Source organism: Nelusetta ayraudi, unplaced genomic scaffold, assembly GCF_046127955.1.
Source record: "Nelusetta ayraudi isolate G7.1 ecotype Tasmania unplaced genomic scaffold, CSIRO-AGI_Nayr_v1 ptg000151l, whole genome shotgun sequence".
NCBI lineage: Eukaryota > Metazoa > Chordata > Actinopteri > Tetraodontiformes > Monacanthidae > Nelusetta > Nelusetta ayraudi.
This window is the reverse complement of record NW_027466201.1, coordinates 1,309,766-1,336,687: the sequence shown is the minus strand read 5'-3', so window position 1 is coordinate 1,336,687 and position 26,922 is coordinate 1,309,766. Positions and strand designations below refer to the sequence as shown.

At 46.3% G+C, this 26,922-nt stretch overlaps 2 protein-coding genes across 6 annotated transcripts in view; one reads left to right on the top strand and one right to left on the bottom strand.

Annotated features, from left to right (window-relative positions):
• sesn1 (sestrin 1) overlaps positions 1–7,544 on the top strand; it is a 49,988-nt gene extending 42,444 nt beyond the window's left edge. The window contains exons 1-9 of one of the 2 annotated variants that reach the window (XM_076013605.1): positions 1,951–2,208; positions 3,130–3,195; positions 3,365–3,565; positions 3,664–3,846; positions 4,077–4,313; positions 4,452–4,706; positions 4,792–4,982; positions 5,086–5,230; positions 5,351–7,544. In XM_076013605.1, the coding sequence (XP_075869720.1) occupies positions 2,107–2,208; positions 3,130–3,195; positions 3,365–3,565; positions 3,664–3,846; positions 4,077–4,313; positions 4,452–4,706; positions 4,792–4,982; positions 5,086–5,230; positions 5,351–5,437 (1,467 nt within the window). In that variant the 5' untranslated portion in view covers positions 1,951–2,106 and the 3' untranslated portion in view covers positions 5,438–7,544. Of the gene's footprint in view, positions 1–1,950; positions 2,209–3,129; positions 3,196–3,364; positions 3,566–3,663; positions 3,847–4,076; positions 4,314–4,451; positions 4,707–4,791; positions 4,983–5,085; positions 5,231–5,350 lie in introns of those variants that run through there. The other variant, XM_076013604.1, reaches the window with a different exon arrangement.
• Positions 7,545–8,565: 1,021 nt separating this feature from the next.
• armc2 (armadillo repeat containing 2) lies at positions 8,566–26,388 on the bottom strand. 4 transcript variants are annotated; one of them, XM_076013601.1, is made up of 19 exons: positions 26,161–26,388; positions 24,893–25,179; positions 24,721–24,793; positions 23,912–24,053; positions 22,812–22,935; positions 22,647–22,706; positions 19,763–19,830; positions 19,121–19,225; positions 18,145–18,329; positions 17,933–18,035; positions 17,452–17,657; positions 16,622–16,767; positions 16,001–16,100; positions 13,910–14,189; positions 12,615–12,737; positions 12,402–12,515; positions 11,393–11,525; positions 10,472–10,626; positions 8,566–10,234 (listed from the first exon to the last, which is right to left on the bottom strand). In XM_076013601.1, the coding sequence occupies exons 2-19, from the start codon at positions 25,081–25,083 to the stop codon at positions 10,107–10,109; spliced, it is 2,436 nt and encodes an 811-aa protein (XP_075869716.1). In that variant the 5' UTR covers positions 25,084–25,179; positions 26,161–26,388; the 3' UTR covers positions 8,566–10,106. The 4 variants fall into 4 exon arrangements, with proteins under 4 accessions (XP_075869716.1, XP_075869715.1, XP_075869717.1 ...); XM_076013600.1 differs by having other exon boundaries at positions 23,912–24,056; positions 26,161–26,386; XM_076013602.1 differs by lacking the exon at positions 22,647–22,706 and having other exon boundaries at positions 19,763–19,833; positions 23,912–24,056; positions 26,161–26,384.
• Between the last annotated feature and the right edge of the window lie 534 nt (positions 26,389–26,922).

The window sequence follows — 26,922 nt, the reverse complement described above, 5'->3', positions numbered from 1 at the left end:
TTGCTTTTGCTTAAACCGCCCTCTTCGTGCCAGCCAAAAAAGCTGCAACTTGTTGACCGTTCGAACGCGAGGGACCCCAAACGTATCCGCAACTCCGACCCCGAAAGTAGTACGCGGTTGGAGCTTGCGCGCACGTCACCGATGCGAGTACAGTAAAGCCGCACAGAGTAGCCCGAGTGTACACTCTGACAATAGTGTTTGGCCGTGTCCGCGAGGCCGGATCCCCGAGCCTAAGCGCTTTTATTTGAAAAGGTTTGGTTTGTCGTAAGCCCTAACGCTGACCAGCCTCTTCTGCAGCTTTGCTGAGCCATGGGGCTCCCGGCGGCCCGGGGGTAGTGCTGACTCTGGCCCTGGGAACATGTTTACAGCTGCTCCGCACCCCACCCCGGTCGTAGCAGGAGAGGGACCGGGGAGGGGCAGGGGCGGGAGGTGGAGCGCAGGTTGGCTCGAGGTCCACACAATGAACATGCTGAATACTGTGCTACCCAGCTGTCAGTGCCGGGGACTTGCAGTTAGTTGCCAAACACGCCTGGCAGGCTCTTCGTGGAGAAGAAGGGACGGGGGACCGAATTTTTTTTCTTCCTTTGCTTTTTCTTCCCTCAATCATTAGCATGATTTGCTATTCCCTTCTTTTTTATACCAGCCCACCCATAATAACTCCACTTAGAATCACTTTATTACCAGAACTGTTGCCGTAAGGGTAATTGTAACAACAGTAATGATGTCTGACAAATCTTAAGACCTCCTCAAACCACCGTGAGGCTATTGTCTCATTTTTCCTCCCACATAAACAACGCTCAATAAAATCTAAAAAAAGAATGTCTTTTTTTTTTGCAATCTCACACAGGAACATGTCGCACAGAATCGAGCGTGTGTGCCAGTGGATGCACAGGCCACAAAGAAGTGTGCTTCTTCTTTGGACTGCTTGCTAGATGTTCCTTTTGTACTTTTTTTTCCTGTTCTGTATCAGATTTTTTCCGAAGCAAGTGGCACCAGTTCTGCTTTTTAATCATTTCTACAATAGCAGGCGAATGTGGATCTTTCAAAATAGGATGTTACACAGGGAGTGATACATGTGCACGACAATGCTTTGTTTTTGCTGATAATTCTAGGTTATTACAGCTTTTGTAACCGCCGCGTTGCGATGGGCCAGTTGCAGGCCGTTCCAGAGAACATGTTATTGTTAAGTCGTGGTAAACAAAGCCATAAGAGCTGTCTTCCTTATCTCTCCTTCCTCCTGACTTTTAAAGGACTTGTTCGGCCTGAGCTGATTGGTGGAGTCGTGACATTATCTGTGGTCTGATAGGCTGCGGTGCAAAACCACTAACTGAAGGGCTGTTGTCGTCGTCGTCGTCGCTGCGGCTGCAGCGGCAGCAGGTCCTGCAGCCATCCACCTCGCCGTGTGCAGATGCTGATCTTTGCACGGCGGAACGTGTCCGACCGTCTTGGGTTGCGGCGTTGGCCGTGCTGGCTTTTGTGTTTGTCGCGCAAGGTGCATTGCATGCAGCTGCACATCAAAAAAAAAAAAAAAACAACAACCCACAAACACCAAATTATCTTGTGCGGTGCTTTTTAGCTCACCCCCAAAAAACACAATAATTGATTTAATTGCTGATGGGGACGATGCAATCAAGGTGCAATCAGTCATGTTGAGTCGACTGCTTGCTTGCCCTTGTTTACCGTTGCAGAGTCCACAGCTCCGCTGTAAGGGCGACCGTGATCTATTGCAGCAGGGAACAAAAGGGGGAGAAGTGATGATGTTTTCTTAGTGGGAGGATTGTTCTCTCCGCTCACGTTTAGGACCCCCTGCCCTCGTTCTCTTCCCTTCGCCCTTGGCCCCGCCCACAGGCGCTCCGCCCCGCCTCCGCGTGAGGTTCTGCGCCTCCATTGGCCGCCCGGCGCGTCCGTCACTCCTGCCCCGACTTATTTACCGAGCGAATGAGCCGGAGAGGACCGTATTCTGCCAGAGGGCTGCAACAGCTGACTGCTGAGCACTTTGGCCAAGTGCTCAGAGGAACAAAGAGGAAGGGAGACAGCCAGCCCAGAATACGCGTTATTTTTTTTTAATTTTTAATTTTTCTAAGCGACGTTCGGCGAGGACGCAGGATGAGGCAAGCGGTGGCACCGTCGGAAAGCGTGGAAAATAATTCTTTTGAGGTGACAAACCTCTTCAAGATATGCAGCCATTGTCAGCGGCTTAGGAAAAAGGTAAGAGAAAGAAGAAAAGGAAAACAAAACAAAACAAAACAAAACACATTTTCCCGACAGGACAGGTTCGCAAAAGCTGTGTCGCGTGCGTGTTCGGGGGGCAGCGGTGTCACAAAGCCAATGCTTTGCTGCGACCTGTTTTTTTTTTTCTCTCTCTCTCTCTCTCTCTCTTCCTTGAGAGCAAACAAGCTGCAGTGCAGCGAGTCCTTTGTGCAAAGCTTGTTTACGACCCAGTGCAGCTCGAGCCCCGTATTGCGTCCCGTCTGTTCTGTCACGGTGTCTGTCGATGTCAGAGCACCTCCGCGAGCGATAAGGAAGGTGTGAACGTGCAAGTTTATTGTCTAATTTGCGAATATTCTTAGTTTTTTTTTTTTTTTCTACTTCTCTCCCGCCCCCCCACCGTCTTTCTTCCTTGGCCATTCATTCATCCGCTTCATTGTGCGCTGCGGGACGGTGGTCCGCGAGCAAGTTGGACATGTCTCGACAAGTAGCCGAACGCTACCCGAACTATTTTATATTTTAATTTCTTGTGATACTTGACGCCACAATGACGTGTATTTTAAACGACAGTGTAGTTGTTTTTGAATAAATTTTCTTAATTTTAACCCCCCCCCTTAATTTCCGACAAACCCGTTGTTTAGTTCGACTGAGGAAACGACAATTTAGCATCGCACTAACCCTACATTTGCAGTGATTGTCTCCGTGCAGTGACAACTTTTTTATTTTATTTTTTTTATTTTTTTATTTAAAAAAATAAATAAATAATAAAAATCTTTTTTCTTTTTTCTTTTGCTTGTTTTTTCTTTTTCGCTGGCTGGAAGGAGACAATCACTGGCCTGAGAACTGAGAAGTGCTGAGCTGACATTTTCCTCCGGCATTTAAACTGGATGTTTTTTTTTTCTTCTTCTCTTTGTCTGGCAGGACTTGGGAGTAAGAATCCCTCGACCCCTGGGCAACGGACCAAGCAGATTTATCCCTGAGAAAGAGGTTGGACACAATCTGTTTCCACTCAACCAATTAAATATATATATATATATATATATATATATATATATATATATATATATATATATATATATATATATATATATATATATATATATATATTATATGTTTAGTAACATACTCAGTACCTAATTATTATTTTTTTTCTCAGATTTTAAAAATCAGCAAAGTGGACACCCGGACGCAGACGATATTCGAGGATGCGTTTGTCGCGCTCGGCCGCCTCGACAACATCTCTGTGGTGATGGGCTTCCACCCGCATTACCTGACGAGCTTCCTCCGCACACAGCACTACCTGCTGCAGATGGACGGACCCCTGCCTTTGCACTACCGACACTACATCGGCATCATGGTACGCCTGTCGCGCCTGCTCTGGCCGATCGTTTGGTTGAAAGTGTTGCGTTTTAGCGCTCGTGGTCAATGCCTTCTTCTCGCTCTTTGATCCTGCAGGCGGCAGCTAGGCATCAGTGTTCCTATTTGGTCAACCTCCACGTCAACGACTTCCTGCAGGTCGGGGGCGACCCGAAGTGGTTGAACGGCCTGGACGAGGCCCCGCAAAAGCTGCAGCAGCTCGGGGAGCTCAACAAAATCCTGGCCCACCGACCCTGGCTGCTCACCAAGGAACACATCGAGGTGAGATGTTGGGCAATGGAGGTGGACCGGTCGGCTGTTGTGTAACCTTCTGAGATCATGGGTGGAGCCCAGAGCGGAGTTTTGGGGCCGTTTGGCTCGGTGCGCGCTTGTGCATCACCTCGCTAGAAACGAAGCGTGACATTGAAAACGAACAGGAAGCCGGCGACTTTCGTGTTTTTAATTTCCTGTCGCTGAGGCTCACACGGTCGCTCCCTCCTGTCTCTCCTCAGCAACTCCTGAAGGCGGAAGCGCACGGCTGGTCCCTGGCCGAGCTCATCCATGTCGTCGTCCTCCTCACACACTACCACTCCCTCGCCTCCTTCACGTTCGGCTGCGGCATCACGCCGGAGCTCCAATGCGACGGCGGGCACACGTTCCGGCCACCCTCCCTCAGCCATTACTGCGTCTGCGACATCGCCAACGGCAACGGCCACGCCAACCACCACGACGACCTGCTCGGCAACCAGGTGAGCGGCGAAGGGAAAGAGGAGCCAACGTTTTCCCCCCGATGCGGGGAAAACTCCAAATTTTGCGCGTATGCAGACCATACTCTGCAATTTTTCCAGCGGTACTTAATCCCCCGGCTGTCCATTCCTCCTCCTCAGGACTTGTGCGGCGAGGTGGAGGTGCTGATGGAGCGCATGAAGCAGCTGCAGGAGTGCCGCGACGACGAGGAGGCCAGTCAGGAGGAGATGGCCACGCGCTTCGAGCGGGAGAAGACCGAGAGCATGCTGGTGGTGACGGCGGAGGAGGACGAGGCCGTGCCCTCCCGCGACATCTCCAGGCACTTTGAGGACCCCACTTACGGCTACAAGGACTTCTCCAGGAGGGGCGAGCCGGTCCCCACCTTCAGGGCGCAGGTAGAGAGCGCGGCCGGCCACTCAATGCAGAAATCGGCGTTACAAGTCCCGTTTTGATTAACGTCTTACTTTTGGTTCTTCGTAGGACTACAGCTGGGAGGATCACGGCTTCTCCCTGGTCAACAGGCTGTACCCCGACGTCGGTCAGATGCTGGACGACAAGTTCCAGATGGCCTACAACCTGACCTACAACACCATGGCGACGCACAAGGACGTGGACACCAGCATGCTGCGCAGGGCCATCTGGAACTACATCCACTGCATGTTCGGCATCAGGTGCGTCCCTCGCACACGAAGCCACGCGGCTCCCCGGCTTTCGCGCCGTGCTTCTCTTCTTTGTGCTCACCCCGCGGTCGCCCCGCCCTGTTGTTCTCCGCAGGTATGACGACTATGATTACGGGGAGATTAACCAGCTTCTGGACCGTAGCTTTAAGGTCTACATCAAGACGATGGTGTGCAGTCCTGAGAAAACCACCAAACGAATGTATGAAAGTTTCTGGAGGCAGTTTCAGCACTCCGAGAAGGTAAGACGAGCTCCCGACCCCCCACCCCAACCCCCGCCGGTATGATGTGTTGCAGGCTTTTGTGTTTTTTGCGTTCAGTTTGTTAAGTCTCTTTTTTTCCGCCTCTGCTTTCCTCCGCAGGTCCACGTAAATTTGCTTCTTATGGAAGCGAGAATGCAGGCAGAACTGCTATACGCTCTGAGAGCGATCACCCGCTACATGACATAAAGTGCTTCTGGCGTTTTTATCGTTGACATTTTACTGTCACATTTTGTTCATTATGGGACACTTTAAGACTTCTAAGACATTTAGAAAGAAAGAAAAAAAATCAAATGTGGGGGTGGGAGGGGGCACATTTAACAAAAACATGGAAAAGATGTGAAAATATCCGGGTTTTGACAGAGCTTGTTGGATTTTTCTTTTTTGTTTGTTTGTTTTGTTTTTGTTTTTGTTTTTTTGGAGAAGAGGATCTGAACAAAAGAAAACAAGGAAAGAACGAACTGTCATCTCAAAAGTGCAAGTGGATATTCCTGTTGCCCGCGGTGCCAAAAGCGACCAAGAGAGGAGCACCCTCCTACCCTGCTGGGGGGGATGGGGGATGGGGGGGGGGGCTGGGCGGTGTGTGTGTGTGTGAGTGTGTTAGCGCTCGGAAGAGTCGGCACTGAATCCAGAGGCACCCGGGACCCCACATTTCAGTATTTCACCTCGCAGCAGCGTCTGTCGTCGGAAAAAAAAAAAAAAAATCCCCTCACCCGGAAAGCCGTGCAGCTGTTGGAAAACAAAAAACTTCTGCACTTTGATTCATCACTGTCACATTTCTTTAGTTTCTTTAATATCACTTTTTTTCCCCCTGTGTGTTTGTATGGAGGGAAGTGGATGTCGATTTGGCGTCAGAGGAAACCGCAGCGTCATCGGTTAGCGTTGGGCTATTTTGCTTTCAGGCGTGTGCCTGAACTATCCAGCACAGCGCACGTATGTGCGTGCTCATGCTGCTGCTCCCATCTCGTTATACTCGGTGGGGGTCATATTGATCTCCCATTCTCCACCCCCCCCGCCCCCCAATCCCTATACATCCCCCTAGATTACCCCTATCCATTGGAAATCCACTGCATTACCTCCCCCTGCCCCTCCCCCAACCCTCACAACTTAAATGTCAAATGTAAGCTAATACAAGGAGTGCGTGCAAGTGTGTGTGTGTCTGCGTGAGTGCGTGCGCGTGTGGAAACCGGAAGGGTGTCGAAAGAAAACTCGAAGAACACTGTCTGAGCCCGTTTTTGAGTTTTACCGTACACACGTTGGTGGATGAGCTCCGTTGTTTTTTTTTTTCTTTCTGTTTTTTTTTTCTTTTTTCAATCGACGGCGGAGGTCTGAATGTTTAGTGCATGTTTCACAAAATGATGGAGAAAAAAAAATGTTTCTTGAATTTCACGTGTCAAAAAAAAAGCAAGGCACTTTGAAGGAAAGACTTCTTGCTTCTGCTGTAGCTGTTTTTTTTTGTGAGATAACTGTTTATCATTTGTTCTTGTCGATGATGTTGTTTTTTTTTTTCTGGTAATGGGTAAAAAAAAAAAAGAAAAGAAAAAAAAGCTAATCATAAAGAGAGTTAGAAACCAGGTTTTTTTTTTTTTTTTCCAGTAGGGATTTGCTTCCGGTTGCCCTAACCACACATTGTCTGTCTTCCGCTTATCCCAACTGCCTGGTCACCCTAACACTTTGGAAGCTTTGGATTGTGAATTTCTTTTTTTTTTTTTTACCATTAAATGAATACCTCTTCTGTTTTTCTCTAGAAAACATAAAAAAAAAAAAGTGCTCTTTGGCGAGCAGAGACGCTTTTTTTCGGCGGGGCTGCCGCGCTCCCGTTTTGCTCGGGGGGGCCCGGCTCGCCCACGCAAAGGGCCGACTGCAGTCGATGGCCATTGATTGCAGAAGGTTGTAGCTGTGCTTTTTTTGCCCACTGGGGAAGTCTAACCAGTGCAAAAGTAGCTTTTTCTTTAAAAAACAAAAACAAAAAAAAAACAGAGATGTGAAACCTCTGCTGTTTTGTTTTTTTCCTGTTTGTTTACTAAAAAAAAAAAACAAGTTAAGTACTGCATTCTTCTGAGGGTGAATTAAAAGAATCACACCAATGAATTAGCGACATCCCGAGGAAGAGGAGAAGGAGGGCCATGACAATAAAGGAATGGTACATTTGAAAGAAGTGGTTTGAGAGGAGGTGGCGTTTATTTTCTTTTTTTAATTTTTTTTTTCAAACTTCTGACTGATGTCAGTTACTGACGCTTTTTATATGGAAAAAAAATATATGGAAAAAGAAGAAAAAATAAACTTATTATATTGACTCGTTTGTGTATGATTGGTAGATTTTTCCCAAGCCACTTGGATCCTGTTGCATTGCGTTTATTTTTCTTTTTTGTCAAAGCGATTGTATCGGACGTGGCGAGTCAGCCACTCAGGAATCGCTCCCAGCACAATCAGTGTTTCCACCGGGGCGCCGTTGCACGACTAGGTGGTCAAGTAACACGGCGGCTTAATGACTAAGCGCGAAAGGTGAGAAGACGGCGTGTGTCACACCATCACCTCACGGTCCAAAGTGCACGCAAGCGCTCCCTCCCAGAAATTAAGCTGACTTCATTAAAGAGCTGAAGCTGAACTCAGGGGAATAAGTTCAGACGGCCAGCGCAGCGCTAGCAGGGATTTTCTCATTTCGTTTTACTGTACACACTTCGGAGGTGCTGACTCACAGTGTGGTCCAGGTCAAAGTTTCATCTTTGGCTCCTGACCAATACGAGGATTGAGAACCAGAGGGGGGAATTCCATGTTGGAATTTTGGAAGCCTCAACTCTCCTTCCTCTATTGCCTTCGTGTCGCTGGGCTGTTCGTCTCCCAGTAGCCGGGGGGGTCTCTTTGAACTTCAGGGTCTTTCATATCAGGGCCACTTTCACAATCAAACCCCCCGCCCCCTCTCTCGGCTCACTCTGGCCCCCACTGACCAAACTGCACTCACATCTCGGTAGCTTTCCCCAGACTTGGCGTCAAACAACCTCGAGCAGCCTGATGCATTCTGTGTAGAGAACAATGTTCTGATATCTGGCTAACAAAGTAGTTCTAGGGGGATTTTTTTTTTGTTGAGGCATCCGCTTGTCTTGTGGTTGTTTTTTGAAGTCGCCACTATGTGAGATTTTGGGGAAGTGGACACGGATGGGTTTTTACCTAAAGTGCCGTCTCTGATTTGTTTCAATGTAATAACAATGTGATCTTGAAATGTTGTACTCTAGGCTACTTGGTGTAACTTGTAAGCACTGCCTGATCCCCATATCTGTGTAAAGAAAAAATAATAAAGGCATTGACAAGCAAAAATGTGATGTTCAGTTTCCCTCATGTTTTATTCAGGACAAGTTCCACTGCCACACAATTTGCAATAGTTAAATGTCTTTTTTTTTTGTTTTTTTTTACAAGGTCAAACTCCAGTCGACTCGGGTTTTTCAGCATCTGGCTGTCATAAAAGCACTTTTACGACGCACTGTTTCCCCACACAAACACGGCAAACATGTATAAACATGATAATTACAGCTGTACAAATGACAAAATTCCCCGAAATAAAGTGCGTAAACATTTTTGATTTTGATCATAAAAGAAAGAAAAGGAGTTAAAAACTACAGCTCAGCGCATTGATGAGGAGGTGAATGACCAAATAAATACTGAAAAAGGAAAAAGTGCAACTATTTAAAGAAGCGAGAAAGCAGCTGGTGAGCTTCACACCCGCCTACTGCTTTTATCTGTCTGAGCCGCATTTTAAAATGATCTTGGTTTCGCATTAAACCGCCTGAGAATGTTTTCAAGATCTGGAGCTGTGCACACTGCTGCTCTCCGTGTGATCTTTTTTTTTTGCCCAACTTCACAGCCATCTTCAAGCAACATGTCTACCTTAAAAAACGAAATCGACAGTTTCACATATCGTTATAATCTTTTGACTTGTAATGGATTGATTGCAGAGGTGGGAGTAAGTTACACATGTGCAAGTCACAATCAAGTCCCAAGTCACTGTGGCGAGAATCAAGCAAGTCAAGTCAAGTCATTGCTCAGGTCAAGCAAGTCACAAGTCAACTCAGTTAGCTTTCTAGCTAACGTTTGACCAACATGACCAACCAAAAAGTTAGCTGAAGACACTTTTATTGTGCATTTGATTAAGAAGACATACCTGACTTAGCTTTCTAGCCACGTTAAGTTTAAGCAATGTTAGTATTAGCAAATGCTAGCTTTCTAACGGCCGTAACAGTTAGCTAAGAAGGTGCATTCACGTAGCTTGCCTTTCTTTGTGGGTTTTGTAGTGACGGATGAAGTTGGAAGTTGTGGCGATTGTGTTGTTGATTGAGCATGTATTGCACCTGTAAAATCACCCGATCAAGTTTCAAAATAAAACATATTTTTGAACATAATCTAAAAGACGTTGCAAAAAATGCAAATATTTCATTTTAAAAAGTCAAATCGTTTCAAGTCATCTGTTTCAAGTGTAAGTCAAGTCTCAAGTCATGAAGACCAAGTCAAAGTCAAGTCGAGTCTTTTATCAGTGTTAGTCAGGTAAGTCTCAAGTCCTGCAATTTGCTAGTCGAGTCTGACTCGAGTCAAGTCATGTGACTCCAGTCTCCAATCTCTGATAGATTTGTTTTCCTGCCAATGAAATTTTGAAACAGCCCAAGCTGGGCATTCTCTTCCTTGAAACGTATAATAATAATAACAAACTAATAATGCCTGAACTATTGTTTTAAGGCAGAAAACCCCCACAGTGTAGCCTTAAAAGCCCATTAGAGGTAGTGGTTCATGTTGACTCTGGCTCAAAAGTCTCTGAAAGTGCAAAGGCTTCTTCAGCAGCGACGTCGCAGCTCTGCGGGTCCCGCTTATCTCAGGCGTTAAGAGGCTGAAGAGTTCCTAGTAGTTTCTGCGCCACGGGTAGGAACTCCAACTCCCAGCAGGCCCTGTGGTAGTCCTTCATGTCTTCATTCTCTATCCAGTCGAGAGCCTCTTCCTCATCTGAGGGCGAGAGAAGAGGATTCAAACCAGTTTCAAATACGTTGCTCCCCGGCAGGTTTGATGTTTGGACAACTCCACCCCGGCTCATGGTAACAGGGATACGAGAGCGACCCTCCCCTTTTCCGCCCCCTGGAGGGGTCTGTGATGTGAACACAGCCATGTTCCTTCCGGCGAGAGCCCCTCCCTTGTTACGTAAAGGATTAATAACAGCACAGTGCCCCCCCCTCCCCTCTCTACCTAAGTATATGATGAGGATCTCCAGCAGCGCCTCTTTGTCCGGTGTGTCCAGCTGGTTCCCCGTGCCAGTGCCGATCATGTTCCACAGCGCCTGACAGAGCTGGCCCGCCAGCTGCCAATCACCTGCTCCCAAGTCTTTTAAACAGTCCACCAGCCTGGATGCACACACACACACACACACACACACACACACACACACACACACACACACACACGCTTTGTGACTCCAGGGAGAGAGATTCACATGACCGCTGGGATTGTGGGTATTAGATCCACTTCATTAGACTGCGTGTGTGTGTGTGTGTGTGTGTGTGTGTGTGTGTGAGATGTCATGTTCCCATGAGTTCACAATTTAAACAGGCAAGTCTGTTATTTAATTTTAGCTGCTGCTGCAACGCAAACATTGGCAGTTTTATGAGTGTTTACGTAAAAGATGGGACTTTCGTGGTTCGCCTGGTTACCACACACACAGAAAATTGATTTCCCTGCATGAAACCTCCCCACTGGTAAGAACAAGTTAGTCTGCAAATTAAAAAAAAAAGGCTTATTGATGTGTTATCAGAGAACACTAACAACCATTTCAGGTTTATGAGACAACTGTTAAATATTATAAGTGTTCGTTCAGCCAGTATGTGTAATTGGGAGTGTTAGCAAACAGCTAAGCTAATTCTTCTTCAAGGCAACTGTTCTGCAGTTGATCTCAGTAAAAATGTTTTTCTTACTTTTTTTTTTTTTTTTACAGGTTTATCCAAACGAGTTTGATTGAGTAACAATGAGAGTTGATGAATTATCTTTCAGAGCGTGCATAGGTTTACGAGAGGGTGGTTTTTGTCACCTGTAGCTGAACCGTGCCTTTGTGGGCTAAGCTAAACTAACCATCCTGACGACCACAGAACAAACACCCACATCCTTCAGCCTTACTTGGCGGCGGCCCCCTCCAGCTCGAGGCGGGCCCTGTTGGGCGGCTCCATCGCCAGGTTGGTGAGGACGCCGCAGGCTGAGAAACACATCTCGGAGCTTTTGGAGTCCAGCAGCGTCACAACAAACCGGTGCACTGTGGAAGGGACCGGGGAAGCCGGCGTGAGGGGGGCGGACGGAGACAAAGCAGGTCAGAGATAAGAGTCCTCGCAATCACCGCAGTCAGCAGCCGTGTTTACAGTAGCTTCAGCTGGCCTTGCAGATAAGTTCAGCCCAAACATGACGCAGCGCTCTGCAGCGGTGCAGAACCGGCCTTTGCCAACACTTCTTGCTCCTGCTCGGGAGTCAAATGTTGATGAGTACCTGTTTAAGACTTTACCTTTTAATAAGCTGTTCATGTTTTATGCTAATTTTAAAGGTTCCATATGAACGATAGATGTTTTCTAGCAACAACACGTGTCTCTAACGCAGAGGTGGGCAAACTTTTTGACTCCTGGGCCACAATGGATTCTAAAATTTGACAGAGTGGCCGGAGCAGGAGCAGATGGATGGGTTTGGTGACCCAAAAATGTCATAGGATATGGATAAAATGTGCTTTGATTCAAATAGAAAATGAGCAGAAGCAAACAAAATACCTCTTTGAAATCCTTTCTGTTGCAGCGACTCTTAAAACACTGAAAATTAGATAAATGAAAAACAGCTTCTACTGCTGTTCAAAAGCACTGATGGTGATATTATTCTTCAGGATATTGGCAGGAAATGCGAGAAGGCAGAGAAACTAAAACATCAATAAGGTCCATTAATACAATATCAAGTTTGGCGGGCCGGATTAAAAAGATTAATGGGCTGCATAAGGGCCCCAAGCCGTAATTTGCCCCATGTCCGCTCTAACCTCAGTCAGTAAACTCCCAATAAACTTCCACCCTTGAACTTGCTCTAATGTTGGGACACGGAGTGCCAAAACTGTACATTAAATATCATTGAATGGCTTCTGCACGTGTCAGCCAGTCACCTTTTTGTTCCATAATCAAGTCTCTGACATCCTTGGACTGGGACAGGTTTCCATACACACGGACGGCTTCGAGAATGGTGTCCATGCTGGAGCTGAACACCAGCTTCAACATCACTGGGTCACAGAGGAGGAAGGAAGGGGATGAGTGAGCAGAAGACACCTGCGCGCAACGCCCACACGCGGAGGGAACACGCTCACTTCCTCTCGTCTTACACCGTGCAATGGCGAGCTGGCTGCTCCTGAGCGCGGCGCTCTCGGCCTGGTAGAAGGAGAGGTTGTTGAGGGCGGCGGCCACGTTCACCATCAGCTCCTCGCTCTCCTGCACGGACCTCAGTTCTGCGTCACGCCGGCGGGAACAGGATAGGTCGCATTACTTTGGAGAAAATGATCTTTTTGCAACTGTTGACCAGAATAATCATAGCCCAAAAGAATAAAAAGTACAGGGTTTTATATGAGTGCACATCAATATCATGGGAATGAACAGATTCATAATCTAATATCTCATTATCATACTAAACTAAGACTATGTAAACTGCCTGCATTTTTCAACGACTATTCCACAAACAAATTTCACATTTCTTCACATTATCGCGTCCTCGTGGCCAAGTTTTGATACGAACTGCGTCATTATCTCCAGCGCAGCTCTTATCAGTGAGGGAATATGTCCTGGTTTCGCCGCCTTGATCAAGAGCCCTCATACAAAGGTCAGTGCCAGACAATCCAATCAGTGGTGACACCACGAGTGGCTTAGAAACCTGCCGCTGGTGTTCGTGATAAAGCAACAGATGGTGCATTTAGAGTTTTGATTCTCGGTGTGGGTTCGGCTTAGGGTTCCTGGGATCCAACTGGATTGGGTTAGGGTTAGGGTAAGGGTTAGGGTTAGGGTTGGGGTTCTGAAACCACCTGAGCAGGACTAGAACTTCGCAATTTTGCTAGCAGGCTGTAAGCAAAGTTCTGAAAATGTTTCCCGGAGTGCTACAAAGTCACATGGACCACTAATTGTGAAGCCTGGGATGAAAAACAACAATCTGAAATGCCCCCGGGGGGCCGATACGGCGCCTTTTCAAATGCCCCCACCTGCTGCCGCCAAGCGTGCGAGTGACACAGGCAAAGCAGAAGAATCGAGACTTTCACAGCCACCTGCATGTCAGTTCAACCTGTCCCGAAACCTCCTAACCGCATGCGGTGACTTTTCACACGCACACGCGCGCGCGCTTGCACGAACATGCCGTGCCGTGCTGTGATATGTGACAGAACATCCTGCCTCATGCAGAGCAGAAGAAGAAGAAGAAGAAGAAGAAGAAAACACGACACAGTTCAGAGAGAGAGGATGTGCCGCCAGAGAAAAGCGTGTGTTCAACCAGACTCGCGTCTCCTTCCCAGCACAAGGGAAGTGGTAGAGCACTTACTGTACCTTCAAGACATCAAAGGGATATTTTTAACCTTGTAGGGACACAATATTCTCGTGCAGCCGCAAGTTCGTCTGCATTTGCTTGTTTTCTTCTCACCCAGCGTTTCGATCAGCAGCTGGATGCAGCCGTGGTCGCTCGCCAGGGCCGGGCCCACGGCGCGGTGGATGCACATGTTGGCCAGCACCCGGACCAGCTTCACCAGCACGTCGTCGGCCTCCGCCGGGGCGGCGAGCGGCGGGTCGCGTCGCCGCTGGTAGGCGTCGTAGAGCCGCAGCAGCGTGAGCGTGCAGCCCTCGCACTGGAAGAGCTGCTGCCGGGCCTCGTCCATCTTGGCCGTGAGGTTTCCGAGGGTGAAGAGGAGTCGCACAACCAAGTCCTGCAAGAGAGCAGTGAGGTTGAAAGGCTCCCGACTGAGAAATAAATGACTTTGTGTCTTCAAATCGTGTTTGGGCTAGGGTTGAGGTTGAAGTTAGGAGGTCAGGATTAAGGTTAGGATTTTGGGGGTAGGGTTAGGACTAGGGCCAGGTGGTTAGAGTTAGATTACATAAGAATGCCTTTATTTATTCCACATTGAGGAAATTTATAGAAATACAGCAACATAGAGTGCAATAGTTTAAAAACTAATAGAAAAGGAAGGACAGAAAGAAAGTAAGAAAAGTTAGTGTTAAGGGCAATGGTAGGGTTAAGGCTAGGGTTAGGAGTTAAATTAGGGCGAAGGTTTGGGTTAAGATTAGGGTAGGAGGTTTAAGGGTTAGGGCTGGGGAGTTAGGGTTAAGTTTAGGGTTAGGAGTTAAGTCAGGGCTAAGGTTAGGTGTAAGGCTGGGGTTAGAGTTAGTGTAAGTTCACATACACTGTTTTCAAGGGTCAGGCTTAGTGTTAGGGTTAGGGTTAAGGTTAGGGTAGGAGGTTTAAGGGCTAGGCTTGGGGAGCTAGGGTTAAAGTGGGGGTTTGGGTTAGTGTATGTTCACATACACTGCTTTCAATCGCCCACTGCCAGGAAATAAACGTTTTATAGTGCATGAATGTTTTCATTCCACCCACGGCAGGAATTTCAAACGTAGGTATCAACTTCGTCCCTCAGTCGGATCCACTATTATTTCAGAACTACTTTTTGCAGTGAAAACACAGGAAGTCTAACCTTCCACACAGATGGAACGTTTCCTAAATCTGCTGGATTTATCCGACCATATCCGAGTCCAGAAAAAAAAAAAACATTTGGAAAGAAATGATCCGTCCAAGAAATACTGGGAAGGCAAAAAAAAAAATGTTTTCCAATCACTTCCAAAAACAGAGCAATTTCATTTTCAGACAGTTTAGTGAGGAACTTGAGGCTTTCTACCGGTGTGATGAAGGATAGCTGCACCACAGTGTTGACCTAAACTAGGCAACAACATGTTTAAAACCGGGAAAAGCCATCAGTGCTGTACTTGTCTCCTCCTTTCTATCTTGTATAGATAGAACTGCTGTGATTGCCGTGCACTGTCCTCAAAACAACGTACAGAACGTTCACATTCATCAACTAAGAGTTGGCTCGCTGTACGCACGCTTCACTGACCGCACCTGTGCCTGCATGCAACACACCATTAAAAAAAAAAAGTACATTACAAAATACAGCCAAGTAAGAATCATAAGACTTTTATGATGAGAAAATAAAACCCCACCCAACATTTAAGGCAGCGAAACTCAACATCCAGCCAAAGCATCCTGGGCCTCTCCCGTCTGGCAGCATAATCCTCAGCAGCCCCCCTGGGAGCTCAGGGCTGCGTCGACTGGCTCTTTACATGCAGCTACACCCAATCTGTACCGACCACTTCCCACGAGTTCCCTTCCCGACTCCAAAACCAAGAGCAGGTGAAGCAGAGAACACACTCGTCCCTGGGCCCAACGTGACGCAGGGCACATGAGAGCGGACGGACTACAAATCACACCGTACAGCGTTTATAAGGATATATTTTTTGCCATCCTATTAGACAGACCAACTGGAGACGTTACTGCAATAAAACATTGAGTAAAAGTACCTTTTTTGCATAATATGGGACCCTTTGAGACAAACTCTTTAGCAGATGAGCGTAAGCATGCTCAGCGGGTAAACACGGACGTTGTAAACCTTCACTTTACTTGCCACACACACACACACACACACACACACACACACACAGACAGACACACACACACTGGTGGGCTCACCTGTTTTTGGTGATGTTTGTTCAGCAGTTCTAAAAATAGCCGGTAGCAGTCAGGGGTGCGGGCCAGAGCGTGGCGACACTCGGAGTAGGAGGAGAGCTTGCTGGGGACGCAGGGAGGAAGGACAGGGGACAGCAAACGCCAGCGATCACTCACCGACTGCGCGGCTATGTCGGCTTAATATGGATTCAAACGACTCACACAGGGCACCATGTCAATATCTTGAAATAAGGCCCTGTGTCCAATAGTATTAACTGACATGATTTGGAATCGTAGGTGAACATGTGTGTTTCTAGTTGAAGTCCACTGTAATAATTTTCAATTAAAAAAAAGCATTGAAAAATGAGTGGATACGCTTGCGTGAAGGTAACCAGACTGTTTCTACAAGTGCGCTTTTCAACTGACATCCCACCTAGTGTGCAAAACATGTGAGAAGAAGCTTGAAATCAGTAATCAGGGATTAGCATTAGCATTTTTGCAATATACCTCATTGCCATTCGATGCTTCTAGTACTGTTAGGGTTTTATTAATGCAATAAGAATCACACACGAAAAATAATCTCCACAAGAGTTGCTAAGTGATCATTTTATGACGCGTGACAACATGAAGGTTCATGCGTGCTACCTGTAGATTCTAGAAATATTGGTGCAGATGTCCTGATCGTCGCTGTGGTGGCGCAACACTCGGCAGAGCTCAGGCAGGATGGAAAAGGAAACAAAGAGCGGACGGGAGTCGGGGAGATCTGCCAGGTTCCTCAGCAGGGTCGTCAGCTGCAGGGGTGAGAGGTCAAACCAAGCCAACAGACCAGAGTGAGAGTTTTTGAATTGCGAGGAATGACGGGCGTGCAAACGGACAAAAAGCATCAGGGAGTTCACATCAAATTTAGCCTGTCGTCGTGGTGTTATTGTTGCCGCCGCCGATGTGGGTCACGCTCTCATTAAGGCTGGCTCTGGGCCTGCACAGGATGCCATACTGCAGGGTGACCGGAAACCATTTAGCTTTGACATAAATCACTCTTGGACCGAGGGGAAAAGGGCCATTTCAATGCACGGCAGCGCTGGAAGTTGATGAAGAGCGGCTGCGTGCTTATTTCCAGGGCCATTCCAACTGGATACTGAACGGAGGCTTGGCTGGAGGAGTTTCCTTCAGCCCAGCTAATGCGGTTAGCAGCACTTATTTTCTTGGAGGGACAGAGGAATGTCTTAGATGGAATCCAACAGGGGTCGGAAGGGAACGTTACGCTCCAGCAGGAGCGGAGGACGAGTTAATAACAAAAACTTAATATGGTAATACTGAGTCAGATTGGGTAGAGAACAAAGCGAGGATGACGTTTTTCATTTTGTCCCATTAAACAACCATATATTTGTATCTTTATCGACTTGAACAGATGGAAAAACTTTTTCCAAGGACTCGTTCTCATTTCGTCCTAACCAAGCCACCTCCCACCGCCGCACCTGCACGAGGATGTGTCCTGCCATGGCGGAGCGGGCGTCCTCCGCGCTGCAGAGGCGCCCCATGAGCCTCTGAGCCACACTCATGCAGTTGTTGTCCAGCAGGAGTCTGAGGATGGCGCCGTTTCCCGAGAGGAACTTCAGGGCGCCGACGCAGTACAGCAGAGCTTCTTCTGACTCTTCTGCGGTCAGGACGGACAGCAGTGTCTCTGCACACAAGAGCGGCGGCTGATCAAGACTCGCATGGGCTAATGCAAAACAGCAGCGAAACACAAAGGCAGGGAAATTCCAACACGGGCCGCAAGACATTTGTTGTGCAGCAGACATAAACAAAAACATTTGTGAACACAATTGGGAGAGATTTTAACTGACAAATACATCAGGGACGTAAATAGCATTTGGGTATGCACAGCAGCAGGCTTCAAATAAATCCCTGGATTGTGTTATGGCCTGTGATATCAAACAGGTGGAGGAGAGCGTTCACCGATGATGGAGTTTTCCTGGAAGAGGCCGTCGTTGCGCTCGTTGCGGCTCATCTGGAAGACCAGCTTGCAGATGTTGAGCAGGTTGTTTCCACTGACGCGCAGCTGAGGGGATCGACGACGACGACGACAACAACCAGACACACGTTCTGAACATTCTGTATTCCACGTTTGGCAGCGTGCACTCGGGGTGGAGGGCGGATCAGAGACTCACGGCCAGGCAGAGTCGGGCGATGCACAGGTCGAGCCGGGCGGAGTTGAGGTCCACCAGGCGGAACAGCGTCCGGAGTATCGCTGCCCTCCTCTTGCAGCTCCGGCCCAGCAGGTCGGCTCTGGCCAAGGCCCTGTGGAGACCCTCGCACAGCTCGCACAGGCGCTCCACCGAACCCTCGGAGCTGCCTGGCGTGGCGTCGAAAGAGTTAAATAAACGTGAAATAACATAAAATGCGTGTCAGATCCAGGGCGACATCAGATGGAGCAAACATCTCAAAATGAAAACAGCCGCTTGTGTGCGCTGGCCAGCGTTTGGCTGTGTAAATACAGATGACGGATGCCCGTGTGGCGTACATACGTAACGTTTCATTCACTCGCATTGAGCACATTCATCATTTTGCATAAAGAAACTTTTGAGGCCGAGTCCTCAGCGCTCATAATCCGCGCCGGGCGACGGTGGAATAACATTCCCCTCCCTTTTCCAAGAAGCACCGCAACAGTTTCTTTGCCTGAGCGCGGGGGAACAATTTGTCCGCGAGGCGGTTTTAGTCTTGACACAGAGGAAGAGAGGCGTGGCGCCTTTTCCTTGTGTTTGAGGTAGAATAAATGTTTTCCCCCTGTATAAATAACCAGGTTCGGCCATTTCTAATAATAACAATAAAAAAAAGGCTTTGACTTTCTTCACAGATTTACACATTTTACAAGGAATGTGAACATAACAGTAAAAAAAAAAAAAAAGGATGTACCTTTCATATACCTTTAAAAAACAACTGAGTGCATTTTCTTGTAATGTCATGCCAACCTAACTGGAAAATTACTAAAATGAGCGAACGGGGTAAATATGTTGTTTCCTGAAGACATTTTTTTTTTGAGAAGCAATTCTGCGGTGCTATTTCAGTTCAGGCCGAGTGGAAAAAAAAAAAAAAAATCTAAATTGAAAAAGATCGAGAGAGGAAAAAAACAAACCCAGAAACTACCTGCGGCCACACTCTCAAGTTCTTGCAGAAGAGGAGCGATTCGATTTTTCCACGCCACTGCCTCTACATCCTCCTTGCTCTTGGCCTCGCCTCGCCTCTCCAGCTCTGAAAATGGGCCGAGAGAATTAAAAAAAGGAAAAAGTTGCCACCACTAAAAAAACCACCGAAATGGCAAACATGAGCAGCATGCACGGTTCACAAGTTCACCGTCTCAAAATAAAGTGTCAGGAAGTTTGATGCCACAATGAAAGGTCTCCTCCATCGCACAGTCACACTTCCTCTTACTTGTGCTTCCGAAAGCATGTGGGCATGAGTGTCTGTGCACGTGTGATGAAAACGTGTGCAAAAACAAATGGAAAAAAAAAAAAAAAAAAAAAGTCTGCAGAGGCTCTCTCGCATCATGCATCTTTGATTATTGAGCTCTTTGCACGCCCTCGTGCAGCAAACTGTGGTCACACAAAACCAACAATCCGACGGTGTAAAATCTGTCCCTGAGCAGCAACGCCTCAATTAAGTTCAGACAAAAGTTGAGTGCAAATGCTGTTGCCCACCATGTTATTCATGAGCTATTACTCTTTGATGCTCTTTTCGAACGAATTGCAAGTGCAGTGAAGTTGGGCGCAGTACCATATCTGGACAAACCTGTTTTCTGGCCTGATCCGCGGTCTGCGGGTCTGTCTGCTGAGTCATCACCTGGCTGGATTGTTCCGCTGCTGGCATAAAGACACACATGAACACAAAGAGGCCGGTTGCTGCAGCACAGTTTGCACAAGACCCGTCATGTGTCACCACTCGTACGAGACCACGACACCAATTAAAGACCACACTGGGAATCTTTCATAAGAGGGGGGGACATTCAAAGTTAAAGGGAAATGAAACACGAATGTAATAATAATAATAATAATAATGAAGGATGCATTAAAAAGGTGACGCTTGGAGCCTTCCAGGGGCCACGACAGCATTTCCATTTGGCGCCACTGGGTGTCTCTCTTGCCGCAGAGGTTGAGCCTTCGCTGCCGGAGCCGTGGCGCTTTTGTTCATGACAAACCGCAGCGCACAGGGACACGGGTTTGAGCTCCGAGGTCCGTTTGGCTTGGGTTGCTCAACGCTTTGTCACCATTAGCTGTCTTCACACGCAAAACAGCACACAAGAGTCGGTGAAGCGCGCCTCCTTGTCATGCCAGGCCGCCGTGTGTTGTGGCTCGCCCGCTTATTTTTTTTTTTCTTATTTTTTTTTCTATCATCGCTGCAGCCTTGTCATTACATGTCACTATCAGGGCTGCATGACTAAACTAAACATTGATATTTCTTTCCGTGAAGAGCTGCATTTAGTGCGTCATCTGACCGACTGTGATAAAGCTGGAGGAAATAAAGCAGTTGGGGGAAGAAAAAAAAACATACTGAACGTGTTAAACTACATTTGACATGAAATAAACATGCTAAGCATGCGAAGCATGTTGCAGTGGTTTCCCCCAGGAATGAAAGTCATCTTTATCTTGTTTTGCCTGCTCAGTGTTAATTTAAATAGACACCGTTCAGAGCTAGCCCTTTATGATGTCACAAACGTCTGAGAGACCACACTGGTAGCTCCTTCAGGCGAGTGAGAGTTTCGCTTGATCCTCGTGGCCACCTTGTTTCAGTCTCCTTCCAAAACACGTGGAAGCTGAAACCAAGCGTCCGTTTTAGCAGGAAGCTGTGAACAGATTGCAAAAGTTTTTGAGGAAATGAAGTTCTCAGGATAATAAATCAAGGGCTACCGCACTGGGATACAAACTTCAAGTCTGAATATGCGACCCATGAGTTGGACTTGAAGTGAGGCATGGATGAATTCACACTAAAGGCAGCCCTCTATTTAATTGAATGATAACTGTAGAGGTTGTGTTACACCGGTATCGATATAGGCTATGTGGGTGCAGTACGGTGAGCGCTTTCACTTTGATGAAGATGTAGTGAGTTGCATGAGCTGGCACACAGGGCCCGTGCAGCAGCGACTGCTGGCTGATGCACATTACGGTGAATGTCAGTGAGGGGGCTGTTGGCTCTGCGTGATAGGATTAAGAGGCTGACGATAAGGCCTCTTTGTGTTATACGGCATTCTCTGAGACATGACCTCATCCTCGTCTTTCGGGCCTGGCCAGAGTCTCACTCGTAGTCACAACACACGCCGCTGCCAGCCTTGCCCAGATGGGCACCCAAATCAAATAGAGAGCCATTTGGAGCCATAAAGCTCCGGCTTACTGGAGACAAAGAAGACAGCGCACGCCTAATCGTCCCAATCTTTACATCTTAGCCAAATTATCGCGTTAATATATCATGCTAACACAGTGGCCGGACCATCTCTGGGTCGTTTCTGTCTGGAACTTCACAAAACAAAGAAACTTGGGAAACTGGGGAAAAAATAGCTGCATAGTTTCCTGAATCAATTTAAAAAAAAAAATAAGTTCGCTGTTGAAGGCAGTCATTGTGAATCTCTAGTTAATATTTATTTATCTATTTACTTCTTACTAGATTATGCAATATCCTTTGAAGAGGAAATAATTTATCTGGAATTCTTATTTCCATCCAAAAAAAAAAATAAGGAGACAAAGCGAGTCCACCATAGTACTGACAAAGACAATAGTTAACCTCCCAGCACTACTCAAGGCTGACTACCGCAGCAACACATTGAGCAAGTCTTTGCCAGAACATGTCCCGCAAGCCTAATTTGCCCATTCAAAGTTTATTATGCTCTCTGCAACCTCACCTGCACCACCTAATCAATAGGAGGATGGAGTGTAACAAGCCCCTGACCTCAGGCCCAGAGTTATGCCCCTCGCGCCACCAAGTGGCTGATGAGGTCGGCAGAAAAGTCTGGAACCCTTGGCGTCGTGACGGTGTAAAATCTGACACGCGATGGTGAATCAAGGCCAGCCATTAATTCTGTTAATTCTCTTGAATTCTCTCACTTCTCAGGAAGTGTGTGCTCACACACCTTTTTCAAGATTGGTTTTGTTTTCCTCCTAAACCACAAGGCACTGGGGATCTAGCAAGATTTTTGGATAATTTAATTGTGCAAAGCTGCTCTAGTGGAATCAGGGATGAATGCTAAAGATCTGCAAATTGGAGAAATGTAGGAACTTTGGGATAGTTGCACAAGTGTCTGCATGCAACATCAATACTTACAGCTGACATGTTAAATAGGCTGTAAGTAATTTTCAAAGTGTTGTACATGCTGTGGAGCTGCTAATAATATATATATATATATATATACATATATGTCCATAACATCTGTGATAGTTGTTTTCATTTAAAGCATGAGTCAGCGTTTAAACAAACACAATTCTAATGGTACCGGCCTTGCAAAGGCATTTCCTGTTATAATGTTCATGTCCCAGTTGCCTGGAGGATCTAAGGACCAAAAGGACCAAAACAGGAACAACAAAAACGTTGGAAGCTCGGCAGATCTCAGGGGAGGAAAAATGGCAACAAGATGTGAGAGAAAGATTTAGCAGAAGGCATAAAAGTGGGAAGGCACAATCAGCACCACCTTGTAGCGGCAACCGCCGCGGCCCCCTGCGCGTCTGTAAATCTTGAGCTCATTGTCGTGCTGTCGGTCGGGTCGTGGGGAGGGAACGGGAGAGGGCAGGGGGTGTGGTCAGGAGAGAGCGAGAGGGACAGATTCTGCAAGGCAAACCGAGGGGAGAAAGCCCACCTTTCACTCGCGGTTCCGCGCTGTTCAGGTTTCCTGGGAATGTGGACCTCAGTGCGGTCTTTGCCGGGGACTTTTTTAGCTGACGGCTGCTTTTGACTGTGGCCTGGATTCAGCTTCTCTTTCGCTGAAAGAAACACAGAAAAGATGTAGATGCTGCAACAGGTCCACAGTATCTAAATATAAAAACTGAGGTGTATGCAAATGCATTCAGGTTTCAAATTCAAACATTCCGAGATGCTATTAAACATCTAAAAAAAAATCGACAAATTAAAAAAAAAAACTGAAAATCTAAATCTAGGACAAGCAGGGAGTGATTTTTCACTCTCTACCAGCCTCACAGGCCAGATTGAATGTCTCCCCAACTTTTAGAGGACTTGGAAGTTTTCACACTAGTCCAACTATTAAGATATTTTTCTGCTTGTCTCGCCAGATAGCTAAAACCTTATGCTCTCTGTTGGAGTGTGGGGTGAGATTATCCACAAGTTGATGCTCTTTGGCAAGCTGCGGTGCATAAGAGTTTAACTAAACAGTCAGTTGGAAACAGTTTGAAGACATGTCGTTCCACCAAGAAAAACCTCCAGAGGAGTTTTTCTGTTGTTTCTGGCGTTCTTTCAAAAACATTTTGCAACAGTACCAGCAGCTAGGCTTGGCATCGCAGTCCTTGATCTGCTTCTGGGACATTTAAGGACTTTAAAGGAAGCCAATCTTGTAAATCCAATGCAATCCCGAAATCAGTTCAAAATGCGTTCTGTTGGAAAGTTTTGGCAAGAGGGATGAGTGAGATTTCAGGCTCTGAATCTGATCGATTCAGCTGCTGTGCAAGGTCAATTCGAGACAGCAGCGTTTGATTCAGTCTTTCACTTGACACAATGGCAGAGAATGTAAATCAGGTAGCAAGCGCGCCTGTGAATGACTCCATTCATGCCCTCAGAAAAAAAACGCCCTTGAACTAACGCCTGCACGGCAACACAGCAGCTAAAAAAATTCAGTTGTTGGTTCAATTGCTCATGTAAAAAAAAAAAATGTCCGTGCGAAACCTTCGGCCATTGCAACTTAACTTCTCTTTTGAAATCCTTTATTCACACATTTTGCACTCGTACCATCTCCGTCCACGAGGGTTTCGACCCTCAGGAAGCGTCCTCGGGACACTGCCAGGCGACTCTTCACTTCCAGTGGGTCAGTAGGGGGTTTGGGAAAGGCCTTGAAAGGACTGTTAGTGTCGCATGGTTCTGGGAGCTTCGGCTTCTGGCACAAACACATTATTGGCATTTGCTTGAGTGAGTACAGAGCCGGAATTTTAATTCACGTAACAACTTATGCCTGAAAAGATCCTCTTACTTGGTTCATTATTTACAGGATGTACTTAAAAGTACTGTTCCACTTATCTAAACTAAACTGAGATTTGATATGGCGTACAAAATAGAAGCGTATTTTCTTCTTTTTTTTAGAAATGCTCACAAGACGCTACGCACTTGACATTGTATTTCCAGCAATCTAGGATAGAGTAGAGCAGCTGTTGCATGAACGGCTCTTGTCTGTGCATTAAATGTGACATCTGTAACTTCTGTTACCTCTGATATGACATCTTACATGTTCACCCTGTCTCCATTTGTACTGTGTCAACGGTAATGTGGTATCCCTGCGATGGCACATTGCATGTCCTTGTTGTCTTGTGACGTCTAAATGACTGATTGTTTCATTTTATCGTTATTTATTGGGGACTCTGGATGGAATTTGTTCACATGTTTAGAGTGGTCTGTATTGTGAACATGTCCGAGCATGCACACTGTCCCGTCTATATAAACAATAAACTGAAACTGATCAATCTGCATTATCTAGTTATGAACATTTGCCCGCAAAAAAAAAATATGCATCACACTTAAGAACTCGAGGAAGAAGGCAGACGTACGTGTTCCAGAGGAGAGAGGCGTGTCCCTGAACCCGGTCTGGAGTCGGGAGCGTCAAAATTCTGAGCATGAAGGCTGAAATGTACAAACGCGGGGTATTAATTCCGTGTAGCATGAACAATTTGTTGGAAAACTTTATTCGATTATTGGAATCTAGGTTGCTTTGACACTAACCTGAAGGATGACGGAGGCCTGTTGCCATGGCTTGCACGGACAGTGTCCTCTCCAAAAAGGTGCCGGTGTCCATCTCTGGGAGTGAACGGCCGCTTGGTGGACTGCACCCGCAGGGACTGCCTGGCCTCACTGACTATTTCGGCACTTGTTTTTGTCGTACATTTGCGCTGTTTAACGGTCTGACTGGACATGTCTTGTTGTTTCCCTTTGCAGGCCGTTCAGCAATATCAGGTCTCTGTGCCTTCAGAGGTGTGATTTCATTATGAGACAGGACTCAGGTTGTCTCGCTGACACGAAACAGTTGGACACAAAAATAAATTAGCGGTGAACAGTGGATAATGATAATCATGTGATTATTATTAATAAACCTTTTTGTGTATTAATAAAATATAATAATGTTGTTTATTAAGAAATACAACACACTTCTTATTTGGTGTAAAGTTAAAAAACAAATGTGCTTGTATATATTTGCATTTGGTCATTTTGTTTTGAACATGTACATAAATAATCATAATAACAAGGGGAAGAACAACAATTACATCCATGGGGTAATAACAGTTGAGAAACTTGATAGAAAAAGAAGCACATATGGATACAGCGGACATGTTAATGATAATAAAAAAGTTTTTAAATCCAACCCATTCACCATCAGTTATTCCATTTTAGATATAGCTTTTTTTTTTTTTTTTTGTTGTTGTTCCTTTATTATCGAGACAAAAACCTACAAACAATGACTGATTATATTAATGTACTAATGAATTTAATATTTAAATACGATCTCATTTAGAATGACTTGGCTTGTTCATGAATTTAGCTTCAGATTAAGTCATTGGTTTAGAAACGAGGTGAATAAACAGAACTCAAGTAAATACCATAAATAATAAATACCATTTATAACACTCTGTATTTATTTATTTATTTTTAGTATTATTTGTTTACTTATGATATTTGTTTTTATAAAAGCTGAACATTATTGTGGGACTGAACGTAGTAAACAAGTCGTGTCTCGTGTCCCTCTGCGCGTTCACGCTTCGTTTCCATGGTTACCAAAGGACGCTATGAATGCTTGCTGGAGACAACAAACCCAATAAAGTGAATTATTTCAGCCTTGATAGGGACAACCACGAATGTCGACGTCATAAAATACACAGTGTGCAATATTTAAGATAAAATCAGACGGTCAAAACAAATAAACTGAACTCCAAACAAATGCAGCTAGGAACGGGACCCAAAACAGACAGAAAGAGAGTGAGATAGAGAAAGCTTACTTTTAAGCCAGGAAAGGACTTCAGGCAGTTGTCGTGCAGACAGCCGTCTCCACACATCTCACAGTCGACTTCTACTGACACGTTTAAACAATGATGGTGACGGAACTTTGTTTAAAAAAAAAACAAAACGAGTCCAAGACCCTCCAAAACTTTCCCGGTGCAAACCAACCGAGGCAGGGGGTGGGTGGGCACGCGAACGAGCTTTGCTCGAGGCCAGTCTCGCGCGACGTGGCCACGCGCCCGCACCTGTAAAGGAAGTGGGCGGAAACAGTGGGCTCGTGGGCGGAAGCACAAAGCCAAGGGATTTTTTTTTAATTTTTATTTATTGGGACACATTACTGATTTACGACGGTTTAATAGTTTTAAGGGCATGCAGAAACTAACTGGCGGTACAAAAAGTAATAAATCAAACAAAAAGTTCACTTCTCACCCCCCCAAATTCCCCATGATATTCCGTCCAACTTAAAGCAACAATGTATAGTTTTTCTGCCCGAAATGTATAGTAAATTTTAGGAACTTGTCAGAGAGAGAGTGTGGGATCCCAACTATTGACAGGCTGGCATGGTGTATGATTGTGCAATTTTGGTTGCTTGCACAAAACTTCTTGTTGGAACAGACCTGCCTCGAGCTTGGTCTTCTTGTCTTTCTTGCCTCCTTTGATGTCTTGTTTGGTCTCTTCATGCCTTGACCATTACGAGCATATTTTAATAATAAGTCTCTACAAATGCATTTGCAGGGGGGGAAAGGGTGTTTGGCAGAGCA

Excerpts from the sequence above, each read along its gene's own strand:
- armc2 (XM_076013600.1), bottom strand. The coding sequence starts at position 25,083 with ATGTCCAGTCAGACCGTTAAACAGCGCAAATGTACGACAAAAACAAGT. Across the intron at positions 18,330-19,120 it reads ACTTGAGAGTGTGGCCGCAG|GCAGCTCCGAGGGTTCGGTG; the intron begins GTAGTTTCTGGG and ends ACGCCACGCCAG. Across the intron at positions 10,235-10,471 it reads GATCCTCATCATATACTTAG|ATGAGGAAGAGGCTCTCGAC; the intron begins GTAGAGAGGGGA and ends TCTCGCCCTCAG.